The sequence below is a fragment of the Zosterops lateralis genome, assembly GCF_965231275.1.
Source record: "Zosterops lateralis genome assembly, chromosome: 1".
Classification (NCBI taxonomy): domain Eukaryota; kingdom Metazoa; phylum Chordata; class Aves; order Passeriformes; family Zosteropidae; genus Zosterops; species Zosterops lateralis.
Window position 1 is genome coordinate 48,953,928 of NC_139762.1, and position 26,654 is coordinate 48,980,581.

Genomic DNA, 26,654 nt, shown 5'->3' on the forward strand with positions numbered 1-26,654 from the left:
TCACACACTGAAAGGTTGGACTTAGCTTGCTGCATTGCAGGACACAAAAGTCCTTTCGGATCAGCCTCACACTTGGGAGCAATTACAGCTCATTTATACACCTACCCCCATGCACTGGAATATGGTTATCACAAAAGAGACAGTAGCAATACAGCATTTCAATTGTCACATATGTTCAAATACAAAGAAATGTTGCATAAGAAAGTTTTCATGTGTCCCTTCAGAAATGCAAAAGGACAAAGGGGGAAAACAGGTCATGGAAAACTGCAAAAACACACAATAGCCCAAAGAATTGGTAAGAAAGATGATAGGAGAGGTTAAAATAAATAAGAAAGATGATATAAGAACAAAGATAATATGGGAGAAATTCAATCTGCACTCAAGTTACCTAGGAAACAGAGTGTCTGTGTGGTGAGTGGTTTATAGAGGAAAAAAATAGCATTGTTTAGAAAAAAACAGTCTTTCAGAGAATCGCACAAACTTAGCAAGCAGACCTACGGAAACAAAGAAGCAGTTCAAATTCCCACCAGGCCTAACGACTGGCGTTTGCAAACTTTTAACTCAAAGAAATTTAAAATAGGCACATTGTAAATCTCTCAAGGCAAGCATTTATAATGGATTTAGCAGCACACCATAACTGCAGTTCTGCCCTTGCAGTACTAACAATGGTTCTCAGATAAAGGTCCCAGTATAAGCACACAAAATTAATCTAATTTCAATATTAAAAAAGAGAAAGTATTTAACATTTATATGCATGGAATTAGATTTCAAATCCTCATTTTAAAAAAAGTCAGCCCAAAAATGCTGCTTTACTATTTCTAGATAAAACTACCTTTCTTTCCTCTCTTTTTAATCTTTAATAATACCCATTCTGGGTACATGAGCAATAAATAATTTGAGGCTAATGACAACAAAACTTAAAAAGATTGCATATCATCCTTCTCACCCAAATTTCTATTACTTGGGCCATGCAACCCTGAAGGGTACAACCAGAATATTGGCTGTCATGGTTATAAGCTGCATAAAGATTAAGGACTAGAAAAGCATTTTAAGCTCATGCAGCCTTCAGAACTGGTCAATACAACTCCTCTCAACGGTTCAAGGAAAAAAAGTTTCCTCAAAAGACTTGTAAAGTTCAGGACAATTTTTTTTTTCTCCCCACGAAACCCAAGAAGTAGGCAGCTCAGGCCTCTCTGAAACTATAGGGACATATCCTAGAAAGTGCATAATTCATATGTGGCTTCTCTTCATTTCTCTCAATCTCTCTCTCCTTTTCTAAAGCCTCTACCTTTTCATAAAGTTTTGGGGTTTTTTTGAGTATGATTTTAGTTTTTTGAGGGAAGAGGAAAGATAGTTACAGCTTTATCCTGTTCTAGGATAGAAAAAACAGAGGGAGTGGGGGGAATTCAGAATCTTGATGTTTTCACATGATGAGAAAAACATTTCTCACCCAGCACTAACAGCTAAGAAAGCATCTTTCCCATTTTGTAGGAGTGTATCATGCAGCCTGTTCTTCACATTATCTCTTCCAACTACTGTTGCTCTCACACAGAATTTCAGAGGAAAATATGGAAACAGAATGATTGTTAGCTTTTCAGGATAAATGACAACCATTGTGTGGGTCACCAGCTTAAGAACCTCAGCTTGGAGGCCTTTAATCTATCTTTTTTAGGTACTGCTTTGATGACCACTTTGATAGCACCTTAAAAAGCAAAGAGTCTAATATAGGCTGAGGACATGCAGAACTTCATTTTTTACCTATTTAAAGAATACAAATATTTGCCAATCTGACAAAAAACAATCCATTTCTCTTTCCAAGATACCTCTCTGATTCTAGGAAAAGTTAACACAAAACTTTTAAATATCAGGAAGTATGAAAATAAGCACTGGTTCAGGCATAAGTATCACTACTGGAGAATAGAGTATAGACCAGCCTTCTATCTTAAAACAGGATGGCTGAGTCACTCATAACTGTGGGCCAGTGTCAGAAAGGTCCATAATTTGTTAGGTAACAGGCAACATCTCAATATCATAAAGACTCCTGTCTTGATTCACTGACCCCAAAGCAAATCCCCAAAGAAACAGAACAAGCAGATGATAGTCCTGTGCAAAGCCCCACCTTCCTGAACAGTTTTAGTAGCAGAAAGTGTTGTACATCCAATATTTGTCTTTTGTGTTTGTAGGCCCTATTTCCAATTGCACAAGTGATCACAAAGTCAGCCAGCCATCCCCACATATCAGTCACAGGGCAGCCTCTCTTCAGTGAGGTTCCATGGTGCAGCCGGTTGTGGATTTTGAGATGGAAGAATTCCATGAGTTGTCTTATGTGGTTATTCCACGTTGTGGTTACACCAAAACATGACACAGTGCATTTGGACTATATTGGTTCTTGATGAACCACAGATCCTGTTTTGATTTCAAGAGATCCCAAATCGGGGCAGTACTGGAGTGGATATCTGTTATTAAGAAGTCCCAAAGGTTAGAAGGAGCTGGTGCTGGGCAGTCTGTTCCTGAAGAATTTCCATCAAATGGTATTTACTCCACCAGAAGTGGTTTTTCCATGCACAAGGTCGTTTTGGTGATATGTGCCAAGAGACTCTGGAATCACACAGACTCTGAGAGAGCCATGATCTTAAACTGCTGCTGTTTTTTGATTGTTTGTTTGTTTGTTTTTATGTCTATAAAGCTTTGAATATAATGAACATTGAAAAATATGAAGAATATATGAATATGAAGAAAATATGAAGAAACCTCTCATCTTTGCCCAGTTGGCTGCTGAGAAGTGTTTTCTGTTGAGAAGCTACTGGGTGGCAGAGTTTGTCCATAAGAATGCTTCAAATCTGCAGAGGCTAGAACATCATCATGAAGAGGTAAACCATTTTAATGGCACACTAACTACATTTGTCAGCAAGGAAATGGGATTGCTGCTGCCTTAGACATACATCTTCCAGGACTAATAATGGCTTTCAGCATGTGGCAGCAGTACTGCTCAACTCAGCAGGAAAACAAGCCATTACAGAGCAACCAGCAACTCTGCCGTGCTTTTTAGGAGCTGGCAAAGAGACAGTGTAGGGGAAAAAGAAGCCAACAACAAAGAAACCCCAGTAAAATCTCAACATTACAGTTGCTACTTACTCAACACAAACCCAGAGATCAGGAAAGCTCTGACCTGAGCCACCCAGCAGAGCTCTCCCTGATTCAAATCCCTGACCTTCCTCCTGGTTTGCTGCTTTTGAGTTCTGAGGCAGAAAAAGAGCAACTTGAGGGGGGCTGCAATGTCAGCAGGGAAGCAGGGATATCTTGTATGTGAAAACTGTTCCCAGCGGAAGTGAGACACAAAAATCCCACCCAACTGTGCCAACAGTATCACCAAAAGTCAACTCAGAGTTATTGCTCCTGCTTCCATAACTCATAAACTTTGCTCCTGGAGGACTGTGAGATACATTGTGGATAAAGCTGAAAGTACACACATTAGTTCACAATGATTTACTAATCGAATTTTCACTTTGAAGGAAGAGAAGAAAAGAACACTGACTCACCGGAGATGTTGTTAATCGAAGGATAGCTCCATTTTTTATTTCATTACGATTCTGAAAGAGAAAAATCCAAAGGTTTTACTTAAGACTCACTCACATAAAAAGATGAAGCATGCATTGAGCAGAATGTCATGCTAAATCTGCAGCACTGCTTTCCCCTGTCTGCATGCAAAAGCTTCCCCCTTTCAGATGTAAGCTAGCATCTATTTTCCTCACTGAGGCATGTAACACTAGCTTCAACAAATAGGTTAAATTCACATGACACTTAACCAACCTGAACTCTTTCAAGAATGACTTCATGTTTTTCAAAGTTTAGCTTCCACTGGCAACTTCTAAATATTTTTTTGAAATATACTGTCCATGGTGTCTGGCTCTGGTATTGTACATACTTGAGGAGTTCGTAAGTTTGCTGAAACCTGTCATTAAGCATCTGCAGGATTTAGAATTCAACCCACGGGCTCTTTATTTTCTATAACAAGAACATGCTGACTTAAACCACTGGAACCTACCCACTGAGCTCTGCCACCACAACTTTGCATTCTCCCTCAAAGTAAAAAAAAGCATCCCTGTTAGCAGAGTAAAGTTCAAACGTGCTGTAAGTCCTTCTCCTTCCCCAGCTGTCAGAAGGAGAGAGCATTAAACATTTTCTTATATTGAGCTTACATAGCTGTGGCATAAGCTATAGTGTACACTTATAGCATCCTTACAACTTTGTGGACAAAGGCCATGTGACCCTCTCCCCCTGTGGTATGTGTAGGGGAGCTTCCCTTCTTTCAACAACTACCTCCTATTCACCACAGGATAGGAGAATAAGGTACCTACAGCAACGAACACACCAACAGGTACTGACTGTGTGCAGCACAATGCACAGTCACAATGCCAGTCATGGTTCAGAAGCTTGTTCACGAGCTGACACCCTAATCTGTCAGAGGAATTGGAGGAATCCCTAACAGTTTCAGAGAGAAGAGCTAATTTTGTACTGAAGACCACGTTGCAGCCTTTCTGCAGACTGGTGTTTAGCCAAGAAAAAATATGAAGGTGTATCTCTCCTCAAGCAGTTTTTCTCAAATTTATTTCATCCTTCTTTTTCACATTCTGATACATCTCAAATCCAAAATGCTAAAAACCAGACAAATCTTGCCTGAAACCAGGTCAAGTAGTCCCAAAATAAAACTCCAGTACATTGTCTCATTCTTGGTATCCAAGTCATCTGTGGGATTGGTTCTAGCTACCTCAAAGATCATTCTCCACCCACAAAGACTTCTTCACTCTAACTGAAATAAATGAAGTGCCAGACAACACAGGGGGTACAAGAGAGAAGCTTTCATACAGCATCTTTGCCTACATATGCAGCGACTCTTCTCAGCCCTCAGTAGTCTCCTCCTGCCAGAACAGCCTCAGGGAGGCCAGCCAGGCTATACTCAAAAGAGTGGCAAAGAAGGGTGAGCAGCTAAATACAGGGTGACTTCCCACAGCACTAACAAAGCACCAGATTTTCTCCACTTGTAGTGAAACAGCACCAGATCCAGCTACATTCCATCATGTCTAAGGAATCTGTGTGAAGTGGCCATAGTGCATTTGTGTGGTTTAATCTCAATCAGTGCTGAAACAAACTCACTTCACAAACAGTTGTGGTTGCTAAAACTGTTACCACCTCCTGGATTTGTGGAGCTGCATAAAAGTAATTGCTTTGGGACAGACAATTAGCATAGGCTAAATCTACCTCCATCAGCAGCTTAGACTAAGCTACTGGACTTCAGCTGCAGGCCAGAGTGTTTGCATGTACACATACACAAGGTTTCATCAGCTGTACTTGGAAGGCAGCAAATCCCAGCATGCATCCCAGGAAAGCAACAAGATTTAAACAACTTGAACTGATCACATTCAGAAGTTAAAGTTCACTGACATCTTCATAAAAACATTGGTGCTTAGAAATAGACTGTTCTTAAACATAAATAAGAGCACACACAGGAGCTTATTTTTTTTTAACAGCAAAAATTTAGGCTTAAAGTTTCTCCTGTTTCCTGCTGCAATTAACATAAACTACCAAATCAGATGTACAAATGAGTTTGTGGTTTGCAGTTGGTTAATGACAAGTGAGGCCACTTCATCTGGGCCACAATAAGCATCTCTGCAAACACTCTCAGTCCACAGCAAACAAGAGGTCCTGGGCATAGCATGAGCATGGGGATCCCCTGAGACTTGAGGAGGAACAGAGAAAATACAGAGAAACATATAGAGTAATTAAAAGCATCACTGGACATTTGCTTTGGAGTCTTTCTGTTTAATCATGAAGATGAATCGAAATACCAAAGCTTTCAGATTCAAAGGTGTAATGCTTGTCAGAACCCACAACACACAAGCCCATGGACCTTTCATCATGTCTGTCTCAGAGCAAGGTGTGTACATCTGCCCTGTACTGTACATTCAATCATTGTACCACAACAGAGAGAGAGAGCTCCTCTTCAACTCCTGGTTATAAAAAGGCTTAAGGAAAACTGCCCACACCTTACCTCTGAAAGTATTCAAAGCATGAAGTCTCTAGCACAGCAGCTAGCCAAAATTTGAAAAAGGTTAGCAGTCACTCAATTTAAAAAAATACAGTTCTGTTTATCCATTCTAAATATTGGCTTAATCACATACCAGGAAACAGCATGTAAGAGTACAATTAAGCCAAGAGGCTTTCCTACATTAACTGCATGATGCAGTAGTCAGCATGCCAGTTAATTTTAATTGCAACATTTACACACAGTTAATCCTCTTAGTATTAAGGATAGCATCCTGTGGATTTCTTTTCCAGGATAACAGAACATCATTACAGCAGCCCAGCTTTGGCAGTCATACTGCTATTCAGGATAGAACTCACCCCCATCTATGGCAGACAAATAAAAAAAAAGACAAGAACAGGGCAAAATAAGCAAAAAAAACCCTCTTTCAAGATATTCCCAACTTGCTTCTCAAGTGTACATGAAGTTGGTAGATACTGTTTATGGTGGTGATCTGTCTTAGAAAAGTTTAATCCTGAGCAGTGAAAGAACTAGTGAAATGGTACTATCCAAAACATCCCTAAAAAAACTCTGTAACAAGAAAACAGATCTCTTATAAATGTTACCCAAGACAAATACAGCAGTCATAGCAAGGATACAAATAAGCCTCCTCTGCAATATTTTATCTAGCAAGATACAATATATCAAAAGATGATTTTTTTTTCTAATGGAGTAGGTAATATTTCCAAGATGAGATTTCAATCAGACTAAATACTTTCATGAAGACACACAGAGAACGTAACACAACAGGAAGTAGAGGGTACCTGGAAAGTTCATCTTGTTTTCAGATTTTAGGACCCTCTGCCTTCTAGCTTCACCAGCTGGAGCAACATGAACATAAATGACCATAAATGCTTCAGAAGGCAGGAGAAGCAAGGAAGGAGAGGCAGTGGGGTAGCCCTGTACATCAGAGAGTTTTCCATTCTCAGAGAAGTAAGGAGGAGGTTCAGCAGAACTGCTGTTCTGGAATTCTGGAGAAGGGATTTGTGCCTGTTTAAGAGCCTGGTTGACAGAAGCCATTGGGAGGCAGTCCTGAGGGTCAAAGGAGCCTAGGAAGGCTGGACATCCTGCATGAAGGAAATCTTAAAAGCACAGAAGCAGGCCAAGGCAAGACAAGCAGTAGGAAACACCTGCCTGGCTGAGCAACAACCTTTGGCTGCAACTAAGGAAAGAAGAAGGATTATGACTTTGGAAGAAGGGGCAGCACACTCAGAAGGGTTGCTGGGTTGCTGTGAGGTTATGCAGGGAGAAAATTAGAAGGGCCAAAGCTCAACCAGAACTTAATCTGAGGAACTACAGGCCTGTCAGTCTGACCTCAGTGCCAGGGAAAGGCATAGAACAGATCACCTTGAGTGACATAATGAGGCACACACAGGACAACCAGATGATCAGGCACAGCCAGAAGGGGTTTATGAAAGGCAAGTCCTGCTTGACTAACCTGGTCTCCTATGCAAAAGTGACCTGCTCAGAGGATGAGGGAAAGGCTGTAGATGTTGCTCACCTGGACTTTACTAAGGCCTTTGAAACTGTCCCCCACAGTATTCTCCTGAAGAAATTGGCTGCTCATGGCTTGGACAGGTCCATTGCTTGTCAGGTAAAACACTGGCTTGACTGCCAACCCTAAAGGGTGGTGATGAGTGGAGTTACATCCAGCTGGTTATATCTAGCAGCTGGTCACTAGTGGTGGCTCCCAGAGCTCAGCAAGGTGGAGGTCAATCCCTTTCAAGTAACAATCAATAGGATGAGAGGAAATAGCCTCAGGTTGCACCAGGGGTGTTTTAGGCTGGATAGTAGGAAAAAGATTCTTCGCAGAAAGGGTTGCCAAGCACTGGAACAGGCTGCCCAGGGGAGTGGTTGAGTCACTATCTCTGGAAGCATTTAAAAGATGTGGCACTTGGGGACACAGTTTAGTGGTGGACTTGGCAGTGCTAGGTTAATGGCTGGACTTGATTATCTTAGAAGGTCTTTTCCAACTTAAACAATTCTACTTTTTTTCCTCACTATCTGCCAGCAGATTCTGCTTAGTCTCAAAGCTCTGCTTTTCTGTGCCATAGACTACTTTGCCTAAAACACATGCAGAAGACTTGCAGGCCTCAAGCATTAGCAGAGTACACCAAACCATGCAGAGGGTAGAAGGCAAGCAAATCCACTTTAAAAAAAATCCTATCAAAATACTGAAGCTGTTTATTCAGAGCTTTGCTACAGTGATAGCAAATTTATCAGGTAAAATAGGTTATTTTGCCACAGATTTGTCTTTTCATTTTAATGCTCTGTTATACCCAGCAAAATGCCTCAAGATTCAGCTCACTCTAACTGGTTGGAATGGAATGTTTTCTTAACATATTTGAGGAAGACCTAAAAGCATTGGTTCCCATGGTTATAGCTCACTAAGCCTGTTCCTTAACCCTGACCAAACAGCTTTCTTCAGACTTCTCTAACTACCCTAGACAATAACAGCCAAGAAATCTAAAATTCTTCCGGTGTTTATTACCTTTAGTAATAGATTCATCTGTATTTCCATATGCTGTTATTTTGTTGCACCTTCCTCCAAATGGACACAGTAACAGAAAATTAGAGCTTTGAAATACACTTTAAGTTTATGACTCCATTACATTTCCATAAGGTTGAGCTTGTGCAAGTTGTAAATAAGGACCAAATGACATTAAGTATTAGAGTTATAGAGTTCATTACTAAGTTAACATCTCAGGAAAAAGAAGCAAAGTTCTTGCTGGCAGCTCTCCCTTAAAGCACGGATTCAGTGTGCTACAGGATCCAGTAAACACTTGGTGTCATCAGAGGTGACACCAGGAACAAGACAGAGGGCATCACTTTGCCACAACACAGGAACTTCATGCACCCACATACAGGGCACTGAGTGCACTTCTGATCTTCACATCTTAGGAAGGGCACAAGAGTTTCTGAGAAAATGAAGAGAAAGGCAAGTGTCCGATGGGCTTCAGCAGTTGCCTCAAAAGGCAGGGTCTCCTCAGTTTGGAGGGACCAAGGACTCAGGAAAGAATGTATTGGACACCAGAATGCAGAACTGTTTTTATGAAACCCTGCAGTATCAGAACTTGATGAAATCAGTAGGGTGTCAGTTTAAAGCAGACAGAGAATACACCACCTCATTCAGAAGGAAGTAAACTCTTCAAGCTTCCTGTCAGAGGTTATGAAAGCAGGCCATATCAGCAGGTTCAAAAAGAGATGTAAGAATGACATAGCTTTTATGCAGGATTTTAAATAGACTAAGTGTAGGTCTAGCCTCCAACACCTTTAGTACAATAGGAATACTGAGGAAGCATAAAGAGACTGAAAGCCATGATCAGATCACTACCCTGAACATCATTTGCTACTGCTAGAGCTGCAGACAGACTATGAGATGAGATTTCATTTGGCTGACTTGGTAGGGAATTTCTTAAGTTTATTTTTAGTCACCAAAATATTTAATAAGATGTAAGCTAAGTGATACAAGTAATTACCAACATTGTACTGCTTGGCATGACAGAACTGTAATGTTTTAAAAGAAATACTGATGCAAATAATCTTGTGATATAATTTACTTTCTGGGAAGCTGTTGAAAAGACAGGACAATGTCTTCTGGTTTCTTATGTTATAATTCAATTATAACATTTTCCTTAAAAAAAATAAGTAGTTTGTCTGAAGCTTCTAAAAAGACAATGTTTTATGCATGCTGTTTCTCTGTCTCTATTCAAGGATTACAGAAGCTGGTAAATAAACCAGGTTAGACCAGTGGTGCAGTTTCAGGCTCTACTTTAGCCAGTGCAATTCTATGACCTGCAAGAGGCACAATTCTACACATATCCCTCCAGTGCATGGGCCCCCAACACTTCCCTTACACGCAGCAGCACAATCAACTACCTGACCTTTAAAAAGTTAACACTTCCTCTCCCCTTCATTCACAAAAAAGGAGGAAAATAAAAAGTGTTCCAGAGTTCAGAGATTTCTTCTGTCAGATCCGTGACTTGAACAAACTCACCATTCAGCAGCAGTCACTAGGACGTTAGTGAAGCAAAGAAAAGGAAGAAACAGAGTAGAAAAAGAATGCTCAACTACCTATTTCTACAGCAACCCACAGAAATACCAACCTGACTGCCACTTAAACCACATCCTAAGAAAAAGACCAAACTTTGCATGATTTACCCATCTGCAACTGAAGTGATCTACAAGGAGAGCATTACCAGGCACCACTTGTTCTGCAGAGCAGCACTGGTATTACACTTCGGGCAGACATCCTTCTGACACATTAAAAGAAACTACACATGAGGTATTTTTAAACTGGATCAGTTCCCCAATTCAAGCAACCACACAGACACAGATCACAGTTGTACCAGCAACACGGAAGGGGTGGGCTGATGACAAGCAGCCCTATCGTCCTCTGATAAGTTTCAACACAAGAGCTGCACCCTGAAAAATAAACATCAGGAAATGACTGGCTTAGCCATGCTCATACTATTTTTAGTAAGATATGTGGAGAAATCAGAACAGGGCCGATATGGATATAAAAAAACCCAAAACAAAAACTCACCAAACCCAAGTAAAGGATTACCAAATTGAAGTCAGCTCTTCAGCACAGGTTACCCACCATATTCACTCATAGCACCACTGAGGGGTCAGCACAGGAGCAGTGGCTCCTTCAGCAGATGCTTAGAGAATAGCTGAATACTGAAGCTGAGACTGCGGTTCACTTTTGCCAAATCAAAGCAGAGATGCACAGTTTGCTACCACAGAGTTTTGTTTTCAACATGCTTTTCAGTATCTTGCTCATTCCTACTACTGTTTTATGTGACATAAGCAGTTGTATTGTCAATATGGGACCTAAACCAGATGAAAATTTTATCATTTTGGAGTTTGCCTGGTTTGCACAGTAGAAGACAGGAATAAGCAGTATAGTATAAGCAGGAAAAGTGGGCCAGCTCAATTTGCAAGCACCGCATTTGGAACTACAGCATGGAAACTTGTTTAAGGGAAAGCTTGCAGGTGTTTGTGCTTCTCTAGGACATACACCCCACTCCTACACCCCTCCCGTGCTCTTCCTCTCACCCACAGAAGGACTGTAGGTAAAACATCCCTTTTCCATTTTTGGAGCTTGACAAAATTGTGTTCTACATCAGCTTAAGCCAGTTCCAGAAACAATTGAGGGACAGCTCACAGCTGTTAAAAAAAGCAAAGTTCCATTCTTCTTCTTACCTTTCCTTCTTTCTTGTCTACAGGCTACTCCTGGACATGATTCAAGAGTCCTGCCTCATCCCTGCAATCCCTGCATCAGATAGATCAAGCAGCCTTTTTACTAAGTAGCACAAAATGATTCTCTCCTTGTCACCACCTTCAAAAATTGAAAAAAGAAAAAAAAAGGAAAAAAAAAAAAAAAAAAAAAAAAAAAAAAAAAAAAAGATTGGCAGGATCTTCTGGGGAAGCAGAGAGGAAATCAAAACCATCCTCTTTCAGTGTTGACCTGTTACATTTGTTCACTGCACTTTGGAAAACTACCCATCCAAAAAGGTTGCTCTTTAAGTATAAAGATAAATCAAATATTATTTTTCTGTTGGCCAAATCTTACACAGAACTGTTTGCCATTAGCTGAACCCAAACAGTTGTACTGTGTCTCTGGTAGGCCATACTGATCATTAATTGCTCTAACTGAAAGCTGAACCTTTTCAGAGCCTTTCCTCTCTAGTGAATAATTGTGAGGCAAAATTGCAAACTTAATTCAGGAAAATATCTATACAGATTTTTAAAAAACACCCCACTTGATCCATCTCGTCAGCCTTAGTTCCCTATGGAACTAAGGAACTAAACAGAAAAACAGAAGATCATCATAACTAATATTTTAATAGGAAGCAAGCAGAAGAATTAAGCTGTTTTTTCTGAGGCTAGAAAGTATAACAGGTGGACAGGACACAATTCTTTTCTTTAGAAAATTTAATATAGACCTAAAGTTCTACAAAAAGAGTCCTAAGGGAATTAAACAAAGTATAACCATTACCACTGTTCTTGAAACCAGCCTGAATAAAGGAGGACTGAAAGTGATTTAGTATATGGATACTGAAGCTTTTTTTTTTTTTTTTTTTTTTTTTTTTTTTTTTTACTTCTGTTCACTTGAAAAATATACTAGTGCTCTCTAAGATTTTACTGAAGTCTTCAGGGCAGTGTTACCAACATCCATCAAGCAGGCAGGAGCACAGCCACTCAGATGTCATGTGCTGCCCTTACTTTAGGGAATTTCTGCAGGGCTGTGCAGATGCCTCAAAATAGTAAGAAATTTGTGAATACATGGGAAATACAACAATATAAGTGGCAGAGAAAAGGAAGAGCTGGGCATGATTTGATCCAGGTCAAATCTATGATTTATCATTTATTTGGAACAATTAATAAATGTATTATGGGGAGTGATGCAAAAGGGAAAATGTAACAGCTTTCTTAATACCTTTCTCCAGATCCCATTCCTCATGCTACTTTTTATTCTTAGCTGCTTAAAAAGCACTAGGAACTTCAATGAATCAGAAACCTTCATTATGAAGAATGTTTTCTTACAACTCACTGAAATTCAATTAATCAGCAAAAAAAAAAAAGGAATATGAAAAAACATAAAAAACTCAAAAAGTCCCCAGCCATACAAATGGCTCATTTCTTGTCCTGTTATTTGCATACACTCCTGTGCAGGGAGCCTGTAGAGGCATGGGGGAATTTCACATGAATATACAATTACAGGTTGTGTTCAGCAAAAAGTAGGTCACGAGCAAAACCACCTTTGAAAAAGAACAAGCACCAGGGACTTCACTCAGGTTCCCAGTATTGAGAAGATGGGGCTTAGAATGATGTCCCATCTCCAAACACAGCACAGACTTGAAAAATTACAACAAAAGGAAGGTGGGGCAGCTCTTGTTGCAAAACAGAATTAAAAGGCTCCCAAAACTAGTGTAGTAAACTCAGTGTCTTCTTCCCTCCACTTCAAGCAATAAGAATAAAAGGGAAATGTGGGAGATAGGAAAGAAGGGGGGAAAAAAACCCACGGGAAATCTTCTGATGCATCAGATGTAAAAAAAAAAAAAAAAAAAAAAAAATATTGTGATCATAAAAATGGGTTGCATTCCATTTACAGATGAATGAAATGTCCTTGTATTTAAAAGATTTAAAAAAAAATATGTTACTGTTGCCATCACTGTGTGCTCAGTGCTGGCTCACAAACCCCTCAGCACCAGCAGCCAACCCTTCATTTCTGAGAGTTTCTCAGGTAGAGGGTTAAGAGAGACCGCATTCTGCCTCCAGCAGTGAAACAGCTTGAGCACCATCCTTCCCCAGGCAAATACAGGATCATTAAATGGCTCTAGATGTGGCCACAGTCTGCAAGGCCAAGGGTGAGCAGTGATGAGGGAGCAGCCATACCCACCAAGGTGCAGCATCAGCCACTCCAATGTCTGTCCCTGCATTGCTTGTGCTGCCAGCAGAGGAACACAGCTAACAATTATCTGAGCTGTGTTTTTCAGCCAGGGAACACTCACAGCCCACAGAATTATACAGCTATTTTCAACTCTTCATATAGCATTTTGTTTCCTAAACCTGAGCTCCCCCAGGCTATAGTGTTCCTGAGTCATTGCACCTGATGTACACAAGCATCTAATTCAGGTACAGCCTGGATAGACTGAAGAAAAGGTGACTTATTTATTCTTATCTTGTAGTATCTACCATAAGATAAGATCCTGACTCAGAACTCAGGTTTTGGATGTTTGACCGACCAGAGAAATGCTCCTTTGTGATAAGCAAAGCCTTTAAAAAAATCACACACCTATTAACATAATTAAAAAATCAAACACTTTGAGATCAGAACACCAGACATATTTTAGCTCAGGCACCATGCCTGCTTGGTTTTCTTGTCCACATACCCTCTTGTTCTAGTTCTCTCATTTTTTAGGAAAAAAGGCTTAAAGACATAATTAATAATTTCCACTGCAGTTTCAGGGGCACAGATATAGCCATACCATGACCCCAGAGGCAGCAGCCAAAACTGGATTGGCTTTGATATGCCTATCTCTAGTAGGAACCCTAGCTGAATCAAAATTTGTTAAAAGACCTCACTTGTACTGCCTGAAGGAGTTATTGCTACTTTTGTAGAGGCATTTTTCCAAATAATACAGCCAAAACATAAATAAATTAAGAGACAGAACTGCTTGGGTGTTGTTTTTATTTATGCATGGTATAATTGGGAAATATAAGTCCAGCTACAAAAGATAAGAGAGATCTGTATATGACAGCCAAAACACAGATGGGCTGTTTGCCACCAAAAACAAAACTACAATTGTTAGCCATGTAACATTTGGGACATTTTCACTTCAAAGCTTCTTGCTACTGTATAAAAATTCACTAATTGCTTTTCTTTCTGGTAACTTTAAACATAATTTTAGAGGCATCTCTAGGTGGAAGGCAGTCTCTACAGAAACATGACCTATAGATAATGTTATCTGCATACATACAGACATACAATTCACCTTTAAGCGCTCTGAAAAATATTTCTTATGAGAAGCTGTCACTGTCACAAAAAAAAAAAAGCTCTGCTCATGTCCATTAATAAAACTCAGATTAAAGCAACTAGGTGTTTCAGCTTTCTTGAAGTGCATGTATTTTTCCTCATGCCTGGTGATTTTCATGTTTTAATTCAGACAGCAACAGTATCCTACTGAACATAAATGAGGGAAAGTACGTGGAAGGGGTGATGGCCTATAGAAGCCTCTCTTCACAGCCACTATCCAACAACCAGCTATAAACAGTGAACAATATCTAATGAAAGTCACAGACATCTGAGTAATTCTAGTGGCATTTAGGGCTCTTCTCTCTTATTTATGTGACTCAGAGTCAGACACTCTGCATATTTCCAGTAGGGAATAAACAAACTCAAAGTCCTCTCTGCAGTACAATCCAAAATGTCCTAGAAGACCATAATTTTCCATCCTTATTGCAAGTTAAAGGCAGCCAAAAACCATCAGATTCTCTTTTACGTGGAACAGAAAACATTTCTCTTCTCCAAGGCTGCAGAATCCTATCCACCAAAGGTGGAGATAAAGCCTGAAATATCCCTCCAATTGCATCAGGACAAAGACCTTCAAAAAGCTGAAGTATTCACTCATTCCCCACCTTCTTGGAAATACTCACTGCACAGAGTTGAAATGCCAACAGGCAAATTCAATTGTGTCTGCTTTATTGGTACACATTGTGTCACCATTGAGGGCAATTAGCAGAACAATCTCACTATTTAATTCAGTGGACACAAAGCACAAAGTCAGTAATTACTTCAACAGGTTTCCTTGTAGTGACCTTTGAAGTGTCTGTCAATCGAAACTTGAAAAGAAAGGAGAGGGAAAAAAAAAAAAACAACACACAAACAAAAAAAAAGGAAAGAAAAAAAAAAAAGGCATATATTGAGAAGGTTGTCTGAACAGAGTGGCAAGCAGTTAAATGAAAAACTGAAACTGGTCTGTTAAAAAACAAGCAAAATGAACAAGCAAAAATAAAACAAAAGAGCCCAGGAAAAAAACCCAACAAAAACAACACAGCACTATTTTATGAGCAACTGTTCTTGCTGTCTTGCTAAATTCGGTCTTTCCAAATGCTCAACTGTGCCTAAGTTTCCTTTATTTCTTGGGTGTGGGTATGAATTACAGCAAGAGAAAACTTAGTTCATGTCTCAGTTGTATTAGCAAATCCTAAAGAACCTTAAAACGCAAAACAGAACCAAGACACACCTCCACTTAAGAGCATAAGATAAGGTGAGCAAGAGGCTCTCTATCTCTACAGTTCAATTCAGGTCTTTTCAGCTCAGAATCCACACAGATTAGAGAATTTGCCTGTGGCCTTCAGAAGGTTTTAAGCAGTGTCCTTTTGCCACTGCTTAGAAATTGTACCTCTGCAGTACACGTACATTCTTCCAAATAATCTTGTTTTCGTAATTTCAGCAATTTTACCAGTAATGCTAGGAATGAATACTCCATTCAGATGAGCATGTCTCATATATTTATACTAGACATTCCATTTTTATTACAGCTATAGCCTTTTCATTACTCTGTGCTGAAATCATTGCATCACTTGATGAATCACCTATTGCCATGCTACATGGGGACAAAAAAACCAGAAGCCAACAGAACTTACAGAACTGGGTAAGGACAAGACAGCAGGCAGGAGCAAGTAGCAAATATTACTCCGAAACTTATTTCTACCTGCTCAGCCAAAAAGGCAAGTGACATGCACTGACGGTCTCCTCAGACTTCAAAGAGCCCTTCATGTTTTAAATATTTCAGTTTCCTGTACATCACTTGTTAGCAGAATACTAAACACACAAGAATATCAAAGTCGAAAGGCTCAGTGCTCAAGTCTCAAACTCAACTGACATGAAGAACCTGGCACATTCAAACTTTTATTTGCTTTTCCTAACAGACAAAATCAGTTAAAATATCATTAAATCAGGTTTCCCCGTACCTACCCTCTCAGTGGCATTGCATTATGGAATGTATATTTTCTTTCAGATATTTTAATTTAAAATAAATGATTGTGGCAAATATTTTTATAGGCTATGCAAGAACGATTTACCCACCTTCTCGGTGATGTAGAAATTAGAACTATCAGCATGCTGCAGTGCAAACTGGTCATGATTGGCAAGAGACCACCTTAGAAATATGAAAATAAATTAATCAAAAAATGAAATCTTAATAATTCAAAAAGTACTCTTTACATAATTTCAGTATGACCAAACAAGTGTCTGCCATTCCCATGTATTTCTTATACTTCTCATAGTTTTCCATAGCTTTCAATGAAGAGTTCCAAAGCTTAAATTAAAAGCATGCTTACAAAGGGAAAACTTCAGTACAGATACATCCTAGTGATCTTTTTTTGCACTAAGCAAGATCACTAAGTCACTAAATCTGACCAAAAAAAAAAAAAAAAAAGTACAGTACCAAAAATTTATGCTAGCTTATACAATACACAATGGATATAGCATTAAATTGATATATTACATTAAGCATAAAATACCACCTTTTTAGCTCTGCAGCAATTTGATGAACATAGCTAGTTTCTCCTGTGTGGTAGCACTTGCTTAAAACAGCTTTTTTAATTAATCCATTAAACTTAAATCGAGGTATTTGTCTTAGCCAATTATTAGTCTAAACTGCAGAATTTGCAATTAACATTTCAGTTTCATATGAACAGTTGCATCAACCAGACCAGCTTACAGCACCCACTGGACTCAGTGCTCAAAATTCAGAGCCACAGGCAGTGCTTTAGTCCCTTAACCCATGAAAAGCAGGGACCACAAGCCAAAGTGAGTTGGCAAAGTGCATCTCTGTGCAGAGAGGAAGGAAGCAATCAAAATGAGAGTCACCCACATGATGGAGCTGCTTTGTTAGGAGCCTCATCTTGCAAGCGATTGATCCAAAATGCACTGCAAATTCAAAATCTGAAGCTAACAAAACAATTTGAAGCTAACAATAAGATTTAAGAAACTAACGACTAGTCATACAGGATATCTAGATTTTCTTTGGAAAAAAATTTCTCCTAGTTAGTTTAATACTTAAAAAATCACTGAATCTAGTATATACTCTATGGCAGAACTTACCCATCACAGACTTCTTTTATTATCGAAGACAGTGGCTTTTTCTGGTAAATGAAAAAAGAAAGAAAAAGCAAAATCACCAAATTAGAATACCTCTGAGCTCTTAGAATATGATTCCAAAGCCAGTAAATAAAATAAAAAAACTGGTAGCATTTTATTATTTATTTAACATCAAGTATGAAAGGATCCCAAAATTTTCTGTTGTTTTGGTCTCATAAAGGTATAAAGATAGCAATTTTAGATGTATGCATGATAACATTATGCATTATTTTTGCCAACTTTAGCCCATATGACATAAACCCAATTTCTCAACTGAGAAATCAAAAGGGTCTTTTGTGTACACTGTATCTCATTACCCAACAGAAACAGAAGATTTGGATATCAACATGAGCATTTTCCAGGAAAGACATCTGAAACCAGAAGACATTCAATAATTTTAAACCTTCTTTTGTTCCTTTCAGAGATGGTCATATGATGACAGTAATCCTCTCTCTTAAGTGCACACATGCAGGTCCTCCTCTGACAAAACACCACCTGGAAGGTGTTAAAATCCCAGATGTATCAGTTCTGCTTTATTCTCTACATCTGTGAGCACAGGAGCATTTGGACTGACTCACAACAGCTCCCTTGCTTTGGGTCCCAAAATAGAAAAGAAGAAACCCGTCTAGCCTGTTGATGTTGCAATGCTTTGAACCTTGTTATAAACACAGGATGCGCACACAAGTGTTTTTAAAAGACTTCTGGCTAAGAGAAAATGCAATTTTATGTCCCAAACCATAGATGAAATTGCATGGCAGAAAGAAACACACCAAAATTCACCAGCTGAGTGACTACTGAGCATTTTCCCCCAATACTGGGTGATCACACAATGTCACACGTATCTGCTGCTTTACAAAAACTTCCCAAATCATCTAAACATCATAGGGATCCCCTTCTCTAGTTACTTCCAATAATGACAGTTCACTGAATTACTAAAAAGCAAACAAAAGAAACAAATATGGGAAAAATCACCATTAACCCATCTATAATTCAACACTATTGTCAAAATAAGCTATTTACCTTTCATTTTTGTAGAAAATGATTATTGGAAAAATTAGCCCAGTATCAGGGCATGTAATGTGAAGGAAAAAATATTTTTCTCTTGAATTTTTTTTCTGTGCTTCACTACTGACTGCATAGACAGAAAAGCAGAGACAGGACTCCTTGGCCAGGTCAGGATCAGAAAAGGATTTATCATTTCAACAGTCCAGCCAACTAAGCCAGTTTATAAACAGGCAGAAACATAACACAAGACCATTTTAATCAGACATGAATGAAAGCACCTGCTGAAAGGATTCTGTTCCTGCTTACCATGTTGTCTCAGTCCTTGGTTTCCTTCCTTCCTCTTTCACTGTCATTGCTATTTTCACATGACCACCCAAGATGATCCACACCATGGAAGTTAATCACACTAAAAGCTGGCCCAGGAGAAGGAGGCAGGGGGAAGTAGTTTTCCCAGGTTTCCTCATCTGCCTGGCTATGTACCTAAATGATCAGCAAACACCAGCACATGGGAGAACAGGCAGAAGAGGGAAACTGCTTCATTCTGCAGCAGGAACATGTCCCATCTCCACAGCAGCTTCTCTGCTGCCCTGACTCAGTTGTCTGCATAACTGCAGGCAAGGCTGTGAAGCAGAGCAGGCAGATTATGCCACACAGAAAAAGTGGGGTTTTCCCCCAGTTTTTTGGACTGATCAGTTCCTCAGTCTGGATTACTGTGTCACTTATGTACAACTACTTGGACATGCTGTCCCCTCCTCTCTGAGGATTGTTTCAGCTTCTGCAATCCTGTGAGAGCAATCTTGGCTTCCAATTGCTTTCCTCCACCTTTTAAGAAAAAAAAAAAAAAAAAAAAAAAAAAAAAAAAAAAAAAAAAAAAAAAAAAAAAAAAATCTGGGGGGAGGGACAGAGGGAGCAGAGGGAGGAGCACAGCTTTGTGTGGAGCTGGATAACTTCAGCTTGCCTTTCAGCACACAGGTGCCAGCCTGTAGGCAAACTGCTGGCAAGCCGAGTGCACAGCTCTGCATGCTGCATCCCCTTCACCCCTCAGGATGCTACTGTAGGTCCTGTTCCTATATTTCCATATTTTGACAAAATTTTATCTGGGTTATTAATTCCTTTTACAAAGTAAACAGAAACCAGCTAGCAGATTCAATATAATGGAGGACAAAAAAGGTTTTTCTTCCCATTTTCTCACACGACCCATAGTTTCCCATTAGAAACTATGACAAAAAGACAATTTAACAACCTAGAAGAGCAATAATATAAATACTGTAAAGGCTGGATTAAATTTCAAGTAATTATTTTGGTACTTCTAAATTCTCTACACCACCAACTTTTATGTCCTTTGTCAATCCCATTCACCTCCTACTCCCTTCGCCTATTCTGCACAACCTTTGCATCATTATATGACAAAATCTGAAACTAAGAACTTGGACAAAACAGACACAAAACCCCTGCAACAAATCAATTAGAACCTGTAAAGAACAACTAAAAGAAAAAGAAAGTGGATCCCATATAATAAAAAATATTTATACAGCCTCTTGGTACAGCTTGGTCCTCCTGTGGCACTACTGCTACAACACTGATGTGAGTAAGCACAACTCGTGATGAGAGAAGCAACAAGATGAAAAAAAAAAATTTGAACTCTTCTGGGACACAGAGTTTGCAATTAGTGATTTGGCAACACTTTACAAATTGATAATTGTAAAATAAATACCACCAGAGCAATACTAATAACTACTAGCAATACTAACAAGCTGCTGCTCCTAATAATCCCTTGGGCTGCACTCCCTCTACATGTAAGTCTCCAGAAAAAATTCTTTCCCCTTCCCTAGCTGAGAGATAAATTGCCCCCAGGATGTTGTTCACAGGAGGGGTGTCACTGCAAGCAGGCCATGACTCCCTCTGTGCACTCTCCTGGCAGAGGCTGGTTGGCAGGAGCCTGCTGCAGGAGACACTCTGGCAGCAGCAGCTGCAGCCCTGCCACTCTGCCTGCACAGCCAGGCCCCCTTGCCAGCAGAACCCTGCCTTGCTCTGGGAGTGACAGGCAGGTGAGTGCCCAGTTCCTGCTGCAATTCCCAGCTGGCTGACAGCCACCCCCAGAATCCTGCTGCAGCCTGCGAGACACAAAAATATGTTTCGGTACCAGTGTCAGGACATGACTGTCTACTGCATGTGTAGGACCACAGCACTATTAGAAAACAAAGAAAAACAAGCTATTCTATTTTTTCATTTTTTAACCATGGAAAATGAGGTAAAAGTCTATTTCCATTCTCTGCAGAGTAAATCCACTTGGCAGGCCATTCAAAGTCACTTTTTTTTTTTTCTTTGCTCCTGGCTCTAAATATCTACTAAATGTCAAAGAACATATATTTGAAGCTTTTGTTACCTTAATCTTAATAAAATTATGTACATGGAAATTCACTTACCTTTGCTGCATTTACAGTTCCAAAAAGTCAAATTCACCTTATTAGTCAATGTACTTCAAAGAGTTTCTTACAATCAGTCCAAAACTATTTTGAAGTTTTTCCTTCATAGAAATGAGTATTTTGTGCTAGTGATTTTTTTTTTTTCTTTTTGTCTCTATGTCTTCTCCTTGTAAAAATGAAGTGAGCTTTTACACATGCTGAGATGCTCATTTAAAGCTCTTGGAAGATCAGGCTGTTGCTTTAATGTACAAAATAACAGAGATCAAAGTAAACTTCCTGCTCCCTACAGGAGATAACACCTTCAGCTAACTTATCACAGTATCTTCACTGAACACATTGGTTAGAATAAATGTATTTTCCTAGGGTAGGTATTAAATTGATGAAGTTAAGTGACACTGAGGCATTACAGCCTTGTGACTTACTGATCTGCACATAAAGGGAGAATCCTGACAATGACACAGAGCATAGGCAGCACTACAGCCAATGTGAATTTACACATCTGGTAAAGCTCTATCTGCATTGTCTGGTTGGCACAGGTGTCCAAGATTCAGGTGTGGCCCTAATGACATCCACCATGCAAGTCAACAATTCTGAGCTCGCCTGCACGTATCTCAGTCTGGTCTCCAGGTTTTCTGTGCTGGGATGCACACAGATCCCTAACTCAGCCCTTGCTACTTGTGCAATATTTGGTAGCACTTCCAAAATAACTTATGAACACAGACTGAGATTTCCCACTCCAATTGTCTCACCAGTTTCATCCTTTCATGCCTACTCCTATGGAGAACTCACAGGGAACCAGTCACCAGGAAAAACTAAGGACAGGCGCAAAAGACTGTAATCTGGGTTAGTCCAGACCACTGTTTTTCTTCATGAGAAATCATGGGATGAGCAAAAGCAAGCAAAGAATACCCAATATATCAATGCTGACCAAGCTCTAGGTCCTGTTCAAACCACCAGTAGTACCCCAATTTGTATTTAAAGCACTTCCAAATCAAACAGCGTGCATGTGTGTGTGTGTACGTGCATGTGTGAACTGTAAAAAGGACAGAAGCCTAAATCCAGGTGGAAACCTGTGTTACATGTGCAGTTCTAATATACTTTGTGCAATACCAGGAAATTGTAGACAGGTTTGTTTTAGGGCAAGTCTGAATATCTTTCCTTTCCACATGACTAACAGAGATTCATTGCTTTTTCATTTTGCTAGGTTGGTTTGTTAGGTTCTGTTTGTTGGGTTTGGTTTTTTTTTTTGGACAATGATGGGAATATCCCTCTCCCTGTCTGACACCTTTTAACTGCAGAAGTAACAAGAAAACCCTTAACTTTGCTGTCTTTAAGCCTATCACAGAAAAAAATAGCACATGCAGCACATCTGTTAGTATGAAACAGCATTCAGGGAAAAAGTTCTTTAGCTGATCTGTGCATTTGTCAAAACACAGAACTTCAAGTCAGTAAATACAACATTAATTATAAGATATTATAATTAATGCTATCATATGCTAATAAATCTTTCAGTACTAAAGTAATTTTTATGGCTATTAAAAAGCAGAAAAACACGTTTTTTAACTATCATTGAAGGCTTTATCTGTCACTGTTATGCAACAGGTTCCAGTGTATTGGTAGCAAACTCCAGATGCCAGGACGCTGGGTACCATGACTCACTACTTCAACATTGGTTTCCTGTGGTGTAAGAGACAAGCTCTTCTGAAAGGGGGAGATGCTGGAGTGCTTTGGACTTCAGCCTTCTCAACCTGCTCTGAACCACTCTGGGAATTAACACTCCTCATTGACTACAATGGAATACTGGGGAGATCAGACTTGTTAACTTATTATCGGGCATCTGTAAAAGATGAAAGAGGATTTCTCTAACCCAGGGGAGCACCACAGAGAGTGAATGCCTGAAGGACAGGGACACCACAGCGCTACAGTAAAAGAGACCATAAAACCCAGCCAAGGCCAGGCCAAAACCACACAGTTGTGGAGGTGCAGCAATACAACCCAGGGCTGGAAACTTTTGCACCTCAGAGCCAACAGGCAAAACCCTCAACAAGTGCAGCTGCTGATAGGAGAGAGCTTCTTTCAACTCAGTTCACAGCTCTTAAGGTGGTAGTTTTAACAAGTCAGTAGCAACACCTTGGTATAAATTTAGCAATAAGTTCCACAGAGCTCACAAGACTTAGGGAAACCCAGATATTTGTGTCCTCTCCCCCTTCACTCTCAGCTGCAGCTCCCTCAGTTACTCCCTTCCCACCCCCAAAGAGATCCTCACTCGTAAGTCTGCATTTCACCTGATCATTGACCCACAGATCACATGTTTAGGCTGTTACAGTACAGCAATGAAGCAGCAAAATATAATGTTGTTAACAAAAAAACCTCAATCAAAAAAAAACCAACCAACCAAAAAACAAACAAACAAACAAACAAACAAACAAACAAAAACACAAAAAAAAACACACAAAAAAAAAAACCAAACAAAAAAAAAAAAAAAAAAAAAAAAAAAAAAAAAACACATAAACAGAACTTTACAGATACTTCTTACTCCAAATGTAATGTCCTAACAAGCCATAACACTCCCTGTTTTCTTTAGTGGGAAAACTAGAAACTCCCAGTCAAGAGTACTGAAAGTTAAAAAATACCTATGGACATACCTACAGTTCTGGATTTCAGCATGTTTGCATGCTGCATTCTTGCCACATATATTTAAAATACAGCCAAAATGCACTCTTAAATACAAAGCAGGAGTTTAAGATGTGGCTTTTCACACAACCTATTAGGAGAGCATGCCTTTGAAGACTGAGTGAAGAACCTCCAAGCCCCCAGCTCATGACTGACACATTGCTGGCCTATAAGGGCAGATGTTTCGCCATGAAGGCAAAAAAAAATTGTACTGTGGGATTTTTGGTATTAACTCTCTTTCATATTACAATCTGTATGTCTATAACTAGAATATAATTGAGCCATAAAGTGTGCCTGGATACTCCAGCTGGCCAGAATGTGAATTAATTCATCAGTCCATAACTTCAGGAATCTCGTTGTTACACATTTCCCATAAATAAGAGCAGAATTAACTTAAGAGATGGGACTCCTGCTGATAGTTAAAAAAAAATTATGGATGCAACAACCTTAAAGTCATGTTTAGCCTTCATCTTGAAAATGCCATCAGCTGCAGGCAGCAAAATTCAGGCTCCAACAGGGAGGTTCTGGCAAGAATTATGGAGCTAGTAAAATCAGACATGAAAAAAGTCAAACCGAACCCCAAACCAACCAAACAAAAACCCACAAACCCACAAAAATCAAGGGGAGAATTTAAAAAGTGCTTTATCTCTTTCTAAATATATTATTTTCTGAACATCATTTATACTGGAGATCACGAACACTAGGATATTAGTTTTATAGACCTCACGTGTATCCTAGTTCTATTTGCACTTCTATTTAACAAAAAAACAAACAGCTAACCAACCAACAAAATCCTGTCTACTGTATTGAACTTATGGCTCTTAACCCAGAGGACAATGCCAAGCAGAAACCATAAATAACATCTATAAGACTGCAATTCACAAAACATTTCTATTTAGTCTCATCTTCCCTTTCTTTTACAATGTCTAAACCTTCTGCATAGTTCTCTGCATTACCTCTTCCACCTATCAGGCCTTGCTGCTGCCTCTGTACTAAACAGAAGCAGCAAGACAGAGTTTTTATGTATTTTTCAGTGATGAGGTCCCAGCCACACACACCACAGGACATAAGTTTGCAGCTTTGAAAGACTCCAGCCAGCCAGTGGGAATGTGGCTTTGGACAAGCCAGACTAATAAAATGTAACATGTGACAATAACATTGCCCGTTTTATACATGCTGGCTGGCTGCCACCACATCAAAGAGCTGAGGCTCTAATGATGACTACTCCAATGCCACAGTTCTCTAAGAAAAGGAATCATATTTTTCAAACTCTATTGTATTTAACAATTGGTTCATTATGTTAACGAGGCATTGTCTATGTATACAAGTGTGTCAGTGCATTGAATTATATCCAATGCACTAAAACATCTGCATTATTTTTTCCAAGGTTATTCTTGCAGCTGAACAGCTTTTGCAAAATAAATAAAAGTAAAAATCGAGACCTTTCATTAGTCCAGCAAAGAAAATAGAAAAAAAAAACCACATAAAAATAATAGATAGGATTTTTTTACCAGCTCTATTAAGAATATTTTCACTATGTTTATATGCCAGTGAGCACCTGCTTTACGATCAGTTTCACATTCAATTTTGTGAAGTTGAAATATGACAGGTACAACAAGGAGCAATAAAACTCCAAAAGCATTTGTTTGGCACCTAAACACTGATTTTAAATAAGCCCTACCTTTAACAAACTGGCTTAAGACAACAAAGTGGTTTTTAATTCTTTTTGAAAAGATAGCCACCTTTTGGTTCATCCATCTTTGGGCAAGTCTTCCATCAGCAGCAACTGACATCCTTCTTTCAGAATGGCTAAGATACAGCTGCAGTGGCTGGCCTCGAGCACTGGCTCCTTCTCCCATCTGACAGAAAGGAGCTGCTGCTAGCAAATCCAGGCAGGGAACGTTTTTATAAGTCAGTGTTAGATTTATTTTTTTTTTTCCCCTCTCCTCATGAGCTGCTTCATAGTCCTCTACTTTCAAGAAACTGAGATCTTGTCAGCTGTTAAAGGCACTGACATTTCCCTTTACTATAAACTCAGGATGTGCAATACTGTGGGAAATCTTAGCAATATTCATACAAAAAATCATCACTAGTTCCAGCTACTGCAGTACCATTACACTTTCTTGGTAAGAGTTCCTATAAATTTGCAGGTTTGTGGGAAGGAGGCAAGAGCCTCTTCTGTCATTCCCTTAAGAACTAAACCCCTGGATTTTGAGGGAGTCAGAGTCTGGAGCCAGAATGAAGCACAGAGAACAACACTTCACAGTAGGGTGAGACAGTGAGATATCAATATCCCTGTCTTGATCACTGCTTGAACAATGGTGGTGCTCACTAATATTGCATACATTTAGACTCGTGATGCCAGGATTGTTTCGGTATACTGCTATTACTAGTGACAGTACTTGCAGAAATTGTATCTATTCTTAGTCTACACACAAGGCAGAAGCGACGTGCCACTTTTCTCTAATTAAACATTTCACAATCCCTTTTGAACTTCACTTTTTTTCCCCACAGTTTGAGAAACACTACACTAATCAATTAACAATCCCCAAGGGTCCAGATTTAGGTCTGAAACCAGATTTAGGTTTGAAAGCTCCTTTTAAAAAAACCCAAAATCTTACTGGTGACCTTTTAATATGCAGTGAAGTACAATGACTTCTATGAAGAAGACAAGAAAACCAATTAAAATGACACTAGCAGAAGAGAAGGGACAACTTGAAAAAGACTCTTAAAAGATAAACTTGCTGAGTAAGTCTAAACTTTAGAGAGAACATTATTGTAAAGCACTCCATGGCTCTACCCATGGCTGTAC

General features: G+C 39.4%; 1 protein-coding gene across 3 annotated transcripts in view; it reads right to left on the reverse strand.

Annotated features, from left to right (window-relative positions):
* ELMO1 (engulfment and cell motility 1) overlaps positions 1-26,654 on the reverse strand; it is a 308,416-nt gene that overhangs the window by 228,281 nt on the left and 53,481 nt on the right. Inside the window, exons 4-6 of one of the 3 annotated variants that reach the window (XM_083880270.1) lie at positions 17,703-17,743; positions 16,683-16,755; positions 3,540-3,590 (exon numbers count right to left, since the gene is read on the reverse strand). In XM_083880270.1, coding sequence (XP_083736396.1) covers positions 3,540-3,590; positions 16,683-16,755; positions 17,703-17,743 — 165 coding nt within the window. Of the gene's footprint in view, positions 1-3,539; positions 3,591-10,079; positions 10,110-16,682; positions 16,756-17,702; positions 17,744-26,654 lie in introns of those variants that run through there. The other 2 variants (XM_083880272.1, XM_083880271.1) reach the window with 2 other exon arrangements.